At 34.0% G+C, this 9,987-nt stretch overlaps 1 protein-coding gene across 1 annotated transcript in view; it reads left to right on the top strand.

The window, feature by feature from the left end:
- The first annotated feature begins 1,207 nt into the window (after nt 1–1,207).
- Nucleotides 1,208–9,987, top strand: part of LOC105790104 (callose synthase 9) — a 29,849-nt gene continuing 21,069 nt past the window's right edge. Inside the window, exons 1-11 of the mRNA XM_012617519.2 lie at nt 1,208–1,374; nt 1,950–2,174; nt 3,170–3,267; nt 4,138–4,301; nt 5,047–5,143; nt 6,135–6,251; nt 6,327–6,452; nt 7,099–7,188; nt 8,376–8,473; nt 8,573–8,690; nt 8,929–9,054. Coding sequence (XP_012472973.1) covers nt 1,976–2,174; nt 3,170–3,267; nt 4,138–4,301; nt 5,047–5,143; nt 6,135–6,251; nt 6,327–6,452; nt 7,099–7,188; nt 8,376–8,473; nt 8,573–8,690; nt 8,929–9,054 — 1,233 coding nt within the window. The 5' untranslated portion in view covers nt 1,208–1,374; nt 1,950–1,975. The remainder of the gene's footprint in view (nt 1,375–1,949; nt 2,175–3,169; nt 3,268–4,137; nt 4,302–5,046; nt 5,144–6,134; nt 6,252–6,326; nt 6,453–7,098; nt 7,189–8,375; nt 8,474–8,572; nt 8,691–8,928; nt 9,055–9,987) is intronic.

The following is a 9,987-nucleotide window of genomic DNA, read 5'->3' as shown; positions in this document are numbered from 1 at the left end:
ATTTCAATAAATTTCTATTGTTTAAAGTTGGTCATTGTACGTCAATGTAAGGTATATATGACACGTCATGTGTTACTATCTAGTTATTTCATCAATTACGTCAAAATTTAACAGTACAAATGGATGAAAATTTTAACATAATGGATCGATTTACTCTTTGATCTAATATATGAAGCCTAATTTGTCTATTTTTTTGAGTAGAGGGGACAAAATACAATCTGACTCCTCATACAAAGGTAAAAATATAAATTGAAACATAACATACAACATTTAAAAAGTCATTATTTAAACATTTTTTTATTAGTCTAGCTCTGCTTTAGTCCCTATATTATATTGAAAATTAGAAATTATTTCTATGCTTTAAATTAACACAATTTAGTCTATGTAAGTTTATATATTGTTATCAGTTGGTCCAAATTGTTAACATCGTATGTTGCTACTAAAGTGATAATATAGGATTGTTTTAAAACAACTTTAAACATTCAGATAATATGTAAAATTATTATCAGCTAAACACGGTTGACTGAATTTCACGCGTCCTTAGTTGTATAATCGAATAAAAGTTATTAAAAATTTATACGTCATCATTTTGGACCTAATGATGATATTATTAAAATTAAAAGTACCAAATTTGGACCTAATAATGATATCATAACAATAGCAACCAAAAAAACTCAAGTTCGATTCAATATTATCGAATTGAGCTCTAACTTTTGTAGCTCGAGCTATCGATTAAGCCAAATTTATATATTGTAATATTTAATTCAAACGGCTTACAAATTTAATTAAATCTTCTCATATTGATTTATCGAATTCAAGCTCAAATAATTTAATTATGTCTCGAGTTAGTTTAAACTCAAAAATCATGCTTCAATACACTTGAGTTTAATCATCGAGCTTGGAATTTGGTATCATTCGAACTTAATTTAGGGCATGTTGAATTGCGTTTTTGAGAAGTATTTTCCCTAAAAAGTACTATTTACTCAAAAGGATTGCGAAAAAAATGTAACTTAAAAAAAGTGCTTTTTTTCATATGGAAAAGTTAAAATCAGTTGGGTTGGGATTGTCTATTTCAGCGGTCTATTTCAGCGTGCAAAGTCATTAGTTGGCACGTGAGACGGAGCTTGCTTCACCGCGTCATTCATATACAATTTAAAGGCGTGTGCAACCGGCTGTTGCCGGTAAAACTGGTTTCTTTTTACCTTTGCTACTTTTCTTTTTCATTGATCTCGTCTCTTTTTGCTGTTTTAAAATTAAATCAAAACCACCATTCCTTTCTATTTCAGCGTCTACTTTTATTCAAAAACCTCCCGAGTTCTCATCGATTGAACTCGTTTCAACTCGGATGCTAGGGTTTTTCCTTACAGTTATCTGGTACGCCATTTCCTTTTTTAATTTTCAGCATCTGATGTAAACTTCCAGTGATCTGTTTGTGTGTCCGGAAATTGAGGAAGAAAAAGATCTCATAAAACGTAGAAAGCAATTTCGGATCTTGTTCATATGTGTGTTCTTTTATGTAAATATTGAATAAAAAATGTTAATTTTTTAAAGTTTGAATTCGTCTGTTAGTCGCAGCTGAAGGCATGTGAGATAGGATTTAGTATTATTATGGGCTTAAAATCAATTCGTGGGGTGCTATAATTATATTTGTTTTTGAATTTTCATTTTTAGAAAAAAGTTTTATAGCCTGTGTTAATTAGTTAACTTACTGTTTATCCGCATTTTAGTGTTCCTAAAAATCTTACGTATCAATCTTGACTGTTCTGGCTACAAGGCGCTGCAGCGAGGCAGCTAATGTACTTTGCTGTTATGATGCTTTGTTTGTTGTATGATTAGCACATGACATATTTCAGCTGTTGTAGCTCTTGACTTGCATAGGTTGATATTTACTTTTATACGTAAGCTTTTATGAGTTCTGATGTTTGAATTTCTATAATCTGTTGTTGTAGAAATTGTGTGACTTATCTATACCAAAATGTCTCGAGCGGAGGAGCTATGGGAGCGGTTAGTACGGGCGGCGTTAAGAAGGGAAAGATTTGGGATGGGTTCAGTAGGACATCCTGCTGGTGGAATTGCTGGATACGTTCCTTCATCTCTTAATAATAGAGAGATAGATACAATTCTGAGAGTTGCAGATGAAATTCAGGATGAAGAACCTAACGTAGCTAGAATTTGTATGTTTATTTCTTTTCCTTTGGTTTGCAACATAGCTATGTATGAATCTTTTGTTTTTCTTTCAACCGATCATTCATTTTTTCTGATTTTTATTGCTTATTTATGTTGCTAAATGTAAATCATGGGTATTGGAAGGCATGTCTAAATTTTCAAAATTTTTTATGATAAGTAGAAAGTTCCAAAGTTATGTCTTAAGAATATTGCATATTTATAAAATGGTTATAGGTCACTTTTATTGGTGGTATTATTTTCAAGTTGTATGGCTAATGAAGTCATATCTCATACACCTAGTATGAGCTTGTGTGATGAGAAGTCAAGCTCCTCAATTCTAGTGGGAGTTTTAAGTACCCTTGCGGATGTTTTATTTTTTGTTACTTAGTAAATATTTGGTGAATGAATTATGGCCTTAGAGGGTTTTGAGTTATGGTTGGAAGATTAAGGATTGGTTAATGTTAACACATATGACTTGAACCCTTGCAGAATGCTATATTTCTTACAGTTAATAGACAATGCTTTAGTGGTTAAGGTTATAGGTGTTATGCTTGTTGTTTAGTATGTAGTCTGTAAGTGTGCACACGAGTCCAACTGATGATAGTTTATATGTTGAGCATAAAAAATTGAAGACACTTAGACAATGCTAATATAAAACAGCTAAAACTGTTTCTCTATTTGTTTCTTTGCACGTATGTGTGTATGAGTATCTATATGTATGTGAGATGTTTCTTTTTTTTTTTTCTCTCTATGAAGGAGCAGTTCTCTTTTCTGTTAATTTGATGCTTGTTGCTAGAATGATAAGAGACTGAATTTGGTATTGAAAGTACAATTATGATAAGCAAGTTATCTATTTCAGTTATGTGACTGACAAGAATGATTTAGGCTGCATATTAGTTTTTACAGCTTTGAAGCTATCATTTTTGCTTTAGAGAAGTATCATAGGTCTTTGGCAAAGCTGTTTAATGTTTTTGACTTGCTAAATTTGTTTGCTTTCTTGCAGTATGTGAGCATGCCTATTCGCTTGCTCAAAATCTGGATCCTAATAGTGAAGGCAGAGGTGTTTTACAATTCAAGACTGGTCTAATGTCTGTGATCAAGGTATATATCAAATCTATGAAAAATGCTAGTAGCGCAAAGCAAGAACTTCTATTGCAAGAATGAGAATGAGTAGTTTCTTCAGTATGCAATTTTTGTGTGTGTACATATAGACGAGCATGTGCTTCTTGGTTGTTACTTGTTTCCTTGGATGTAGTTGGCGTTTGGACTCCCTTATGCAAGTTTAGATGCTGACAGCACATTCATCAAATAGGGTTGGCTAAAAAGTCCTAGAACAATTGAAATGATTATTTTATGTTGTGTTCAATATTAAAATGGGCATCTAACCTAAAACCAATGGACAATAGGTGGAGAGGCTCACTTTATATTTATGTTCCCTAGTTAATCCCCCATTTAACGGATGTGGAATCTACTTTATCTTTACCTCAATTCTCAGCCTTACATGTAGAGGCGAAAGTCCTATCATGTGGCATGAGCTTCACATGTGTGCACAGTGGGCCTCTCATGCTGTATCAACTACGCATCAATGGAGGCAATGCTCGGCTTTGATGCCATGTTAAATTTTAACATGGGCATCCAACATAAAATGAATTGGTAATAGTTATTAAGGCCTTTATTAAATTTATGTGCTACTATGACTCCAATTAATAGTTGTGAGATTTAATTTATGTGCACTTAATATGATGAAGTATTTCATGCCTGAACATGTATGCATCTTGGTTTCTGTTGGTGCTTATTAGGTTTGCATGTTGGTATTTGTTGGAGAAAGCTAGGTTGGAAATGTGGCTGGCTTATGAATGTTTGAATATTTAATGCATTTTTTCTAAGGATATTTTATATGGAAGATTTTATCCTCTTAATGTTTCTTTGTAATGTAACTTGCAATTCCTGACACATACTTCAAATTTTCAGCAAAAGCTAGCGAAAAGAGAGGTTGGGACCATAGACAGGAGCCAAGATGTTGCTCGCTTGCTGGAGTTCTATAGGCTTTATAGAGAGAAGAACAACGTTGACAAGCTACGTGAAGAAGAAATGATGTTGAGGGAATCAGGTGTTTTCAGTGGCAACCTTGGGGAGTATGTATCTTAAATAGAAACCATGTTTTTTTAACCATGGCTTCTCCTCTATATGTTCTATATAGTCACAACTCTTTGCTTTCCTTCTTTCCCCATTTCTCTAAATTTCTCTTCCTTTTAGATGTGCTTTCCATTTGTTCTCCCTCTTGTCTCTCTGTCCTTTTGGTTGCTGGAGTCTTGAAGCAAGTATGTTGGGCACCTTGGTTTGCCTATGTGTGAGAGCCTTGAATCATTCATGTTACAGTTGGCTCGGTTCCATATTTAAGTATTTTTTTCACATATGCAATTCTGTAAGTGAAATGACGTAGGTCTGTGGTTTAGCATATTTAGAATATTTCCATTAGCTTCACTGTTTAAAGAATATGAATCGAAATTGTTGTCTTCTCCAGGTTCACCACATCTAGAAGTGTTAACAAAAGGTCAAAGGATGAACTGATTGTTGCTTGCTATGTTATGCATTTACTTGACATTTATGTATTTACTTGACATTTATGTATTATTGCTGATTTAACCTTAAATTCTCTTAATTTGACAAGGTTTTTGTTATCAAAATTACTCTGTTGCTATTGATGTGTTAGACTTTTTCTAAGTATCTGTTTTAAATGGATTGGGTTAGTCTATCTTTAACTTTCAACTTTCATGTTGATTTTGCAGATTGATCTCCATTGTTTCTATTTATTATTATTTGCAGGATTCTATTTTTTATTTTTAAATTGTTCTATTCTTTCATGTTTTTCTTATCTAGGTTGGAGCGGAAGACATTGAAAAGGAAAAGGGTTTTTGGAACGCTAAGAGTATTGGGGATGGTATTGCAGCAGTTGACAGAGGAAATACCTGTGGAGGTTGGTGGTATAGTCTTTAGTTATTATTTAAAATATTTTAACTGATTTCTTTCTTGTGTTCATTTATAACAAGCTAACCTCTCATAGCATCAACAGCAAGAGATTTATGTTTAACCATACTTATCTCCTTTTTAATGCCAGTTTGACCGCTTATGCGGATAGTATTGCTTTATTAGTATGTGAGCGCTTCCATAGATGTTCACATATACTAGGAGGTTGATAGATCTCGAGTTTGAATTTTGTTATGTGTTGCGAGTTGCTTTTATGAAAGTAGAGTGAAAATAGTGGTAGAGAATTAGAAGGCTTTTCTTTTAGGAAAATTATCATGTCTACTGCCAATGGAGTTAAAAAAACTCCACAAATGGGGTTAGGAAGCTAGTATATGCCCTTACACTTTATTAAACAAAAACTACCAAAGAAAAGGACACATGAGCACTTCCTATCACCATTTGTGGAAGCTTGTATGTGTCCTTACACTATATTTAAAAAAAAAAAAACTAACAAAGAAAAGGACACATGGGATCTTCCTAACCCTGCTTGTGGTTTTTTAACTCCACTGTCAGTCTACCTGATAATAATCCTTTCTTTTAACCTTCTTTTCTTGTGTTCCTTTGATCTAATGAATTAAGGCTTGACCAATGTCACCATATACCCTTGGTGTAATTAGTTGTATGAAGGCCTTCATTTAATGTTCACTATGGAATGTAATTTCTGAACCTGGTAACTCAAAGCATCTAATATACTATGTTTCTTTATTTTACCCTAAACGCTTAATTGGTAGGACCTCTAGGTGGCATTTTGTTCATATCATTTGCATTTAACTTACTCTGGGCTTTGGTTTTACTTGTTTCCATATGTTTTCATTTGTATTAGTGCAGTCTCTTTTATTTGTTGAAGATTATGTCTTCATATTCTGTAGTATGTTGTTCAGCAGTAATATAATCTTATGATTCTAGTTCCTGCTCATGTAGCTGCAATTTCTTTTGAGCAGTTGAAACGGGTCATTGATTCAGATGCAGCCATGACTGAGGACCTGATTGCTTACAACATTATCCCATTCCCACTGGATGCTCCTACCATAACAAATGCTATTGTGTCATTCCCTGAGGTTAGATATTTTTGCCTTTTTTAGACCTCATAGTAGTTTTGTATTTCAATTTAACTACTGAAAATGCATGGGCAGGTACGAGCAGCAGTGTCGGCATTAAAGCACGATAGGAGCTTGCCAAAATTGCCTAGTGATTTTTCTATTCCCGAGACAAGGAGCCCTGATCTTATGGATTTTCTGCATTATGTTTTTGGATTTCAGGTTTGTACTGCTATGATGAAATTGATTACATTGTGTTTCCTCTATGTATTTACAAATTGAGAAACTTCTGGTATTTCTAAGTTTAAAAGCCTTAGTCTGCTTTCTTGCTTATCTCTAGTTTCTTGTGGAACCTAATTATGTCCTGGAATGTTTAGGTTATGTGGAAACTATCAGCCTCTTACTGTCCCTTGGTTTATATGTCCAAATATAACCAGCCAGTAAACCATAAGGCGATCTTGTAGCTCATGTTTGATATTGGGTGTGAAAGTGTCTTGGCTTTTGTTTTGCTTGTTGTGGTTGTTCTTACTAATTAGCCAAGGGGCTACAGACTTGAGCAATGTGTAGGACTTGTACGTACTTCATTCTTTGAGTTAGCATTGTGCTGTCTTTGACCATTTACATGTGAAAAGTAAATATGGTCTGTTATGCCAATGTGTTTGACTAAAATATAATTTCTTGGTCCATGGTTATCTTGTTTGTTTCAGTTAATTTTGTTGAGTATTGTTTCTAATTTCTTACTCATCCTCATGGAATTGCTCTTTAAACATATCATGCATTATAAATGTGTCTTTTGGGTGTTAATTTTTTTATGTTGCGTTTATTATTTGTTGTTTAATACCTCATTCATGTACTTTTTCATTTTCAGAAAGACAATGTTTCTAACCAACGTGAACATGTAGTGCTTCTCCTTGCCAATGAACAATCTAGACATGGTATTCCTGAGGAACCTGAGCCAGTAAGTTATGATTTTGGTGTGTTATTCTTTGTTCTATTGTTGCCTTTTTGATGTTTGTTGAATGCTTCCCTGATTGGCATTTAAGAGGTCCTGGATTTTGCTACGCTGGGAGAGGTGGTAGCATTCACTCTCAGACATCTTACTTATGCCAACAGTAGTTTGCTTCTGTTAAACCTCATTGCTATACAAGATGGTTTTTTTCCCTGTGGTGATTTTTTATTTGGCATCTTTTGGTTAAATTTGCTTGTTGCCTATGTTCAATGATCTAGGGCCATGTTCTTAATTTTAGTTCTGTGGTTTGGTCTTCTTTTCTTGTCATGCAAGTTTTTTACAGTTCAAAGTTCAAGAGTAGTGGTTTATTGGAGGTGACATGTCTCTTCATTGGCTTACCCTGTGTGTCAGTAGCTTTAACTTGCACTTCGAACTTTGTATTGTTTGACAAAGAATAAGAACAATAATATAAGCTTGGATTCATGGTACTTCAAGTTAAAACTTAAATTCTGGATTTAAATCTTGATTTTGGCACTGTTCAAAGGTGAGAAGAGTATGGAAAAGAACTGGTTGACGGCCAAATTGGGATCTAAACATTATAGAATTTGTTAATCCAGAAGATAAAACCAACCGAGGAAGATTTCTGATTATCAATTTTGATCTTCAATGAGAATTTGAATGTATTGCGCACACACTGACACTGTTAGTCTCGCTACTGTCTATAAGCTGGAAAGGTATATTTGTCCATGTGCTCAAACTTGAAACATGGCAATCGTTTCTCATTTAAACATTTTTCCTTCTCTCTCTCTCTCTCTTTTCTATTCATTGCTTTATTTCTATCTTTTTACCCTTCTTTCTTGTCTTTTCTCTTTGCCTTCCAAGAACAGCTGTTGGCAAGGTAAATCTAAAGCTGGTGCTGGTGCCACTTTTTGACCTACTAGGGCATTCTCATTTGCACATTAGGACAGATGTATAACCTTGATTTTATTGAAGTGCTTATAAGGCTGCCAAATGATTTTGTTTGCTTTCATTGGATCCCTCTTTTTAATCAAATAAAATTTTGGATTATTTTAACATTTTAATTATTACCCCTGCAACTACTCGTATCCTTTTTGTTTAAGGGCTGGTATATATGCCATGCAGTTATTTTTATTTAGCTAATTTGATCAATATATTTGCCCTTGTTTTTTATTCAGAAATTGGACGAGGCTGCTGTGCAGAAGGTGTTTCTGAAGTCTCTTGATAACTACATCAAATGGTGCAACTACTTGTGCATTCAACCTGTTTGGAGCAAGTGAGGATTTTCATGTCCTTTAAGTACTTTTTGATTATTTTGTTAGTGTTCTTCATTAAAACAGTGATGATTGAGTTATTGACTGTTCATTGTATGCAGTCTGGATGCTGTTAACAAGGAGAAAAAAGTACTCTTTGTTTCTTTGTACTTCTTAATTTGGGGTGAGGCTGCCAACATTAGATTCCTTCCAGAATGCTTGTGCTACATATTTCATCATGTAAGTGAACCCTAGACTGATGTATTGATATAGGCAGATTTGGTCATAACCTGTTGTAGGCTTCGCTATTTATATTTTGATGTGTATATTGGTATAATTTTATTACTTGTGGGCATACTTTCCTTCTCCCCTTTTCCGATTGTGAAGTTTAAATGTGTGTGTTTGTCTGTATTTTTCAATGTGATGTGATGTTTTTATAAGCTTGTTTATCTGTCTGAATTTTAATGTTGGTTCAAAGATGGCGAGGGAAATGGATGAAGCTCTAAGGCAGCACATTGCTCAGCCGGCCAATAGTTGTTCTAAAGATGGTGTAGTATCATTCCTCGACCAAGTTATCACTCCGCTTTATGATGTTGTCGCTGCGGTATGTCACAATTTCCCAGCAGTAACTTCATACCTATTTTATTATATTGCCAATTTAGTTACTGGTTTGCCTAAGTTTCTTATTTGATTATGGTTAATGGTTCTTGTCTGTTTTCAACTTTGTTTTCTGATGGTCTCTATTAATCATCTTAGCTCCTTGTTCCTATTGTCTTTTAACTACTTGTGCAATTTCAGTAGGGAGGTGCCATCTGCCCATGTTTACTTCTTTGCAGTGTTTTATCGAAGGCAAATTATGTTTTACCTCCGTTATGTTTAGTTGAATATCTACGGCCTTTGTGGGCTAAAAATCTCCACAATCTTCTGGTTTGGACTGTTAGGGACCTGTGTTGTACTTATTTTAACAGGTTGAGTTCTTTTATATGCTTGCATCTATTTTAAAAGAAAAATCTTAATTCAACTAGGGTAAGACTAATAATAAGTTGTATGAAATCCATATCTGAATTTGACTGTCTTGTTTACATATTACTTTTCATGTAATTAAAACAAGGATTCTTTTGTTATTTTATTATAAACTAGCTGTGTAACCTTTCAAATTTTGTAAAACCACATGATCATGGGCAAATTGAGTTTTGATCAAATTCCCATGGATAATGTGTGATTTATACTTTTTTCTGTAGTTCCGACATGTAAAGGGAACTTGATTGTAGTAATTACAGAAATTTTAAGGTACAGTGGAGGTTGTAGTGTGGCTACTTATGAACTCTTGCTGTCACTGTTGGGATCTCATCTACCCCGATTAGTTACTAAAGTTTTGATGAACATTTTTAGTTACATGTAGTCCTGCTACAGTACAGGCTATAAGCTTATTAGGATTGTGACCTTATATTTATCTTAATGGTAAGCCTCTTATTCCTGAATTTTACATTTGCTCATGTTGCTGTATGCTTAAGGACCCTGTGTTAGTTTAATGTAG

The sequence above is a fragment of the Gossypium raimondii genome, chromosome 8 (genome assembly GCF_025698545.1).
Source record: "Gossypium raimondii isolate GPD5lz chromosome 8, ASM2569854v1, whole genome shotgun sequence".
NCBI classification, from domain to species: Eukaryota; Viridiplantae; Streptophyta; class Magnoliopsida; order Malvales; family Malvaceae; genus Gossypium; species Gossypium raimondii.
This window is presented reverse-complemented; position numbering and strand designations above follow the sequence as displayed.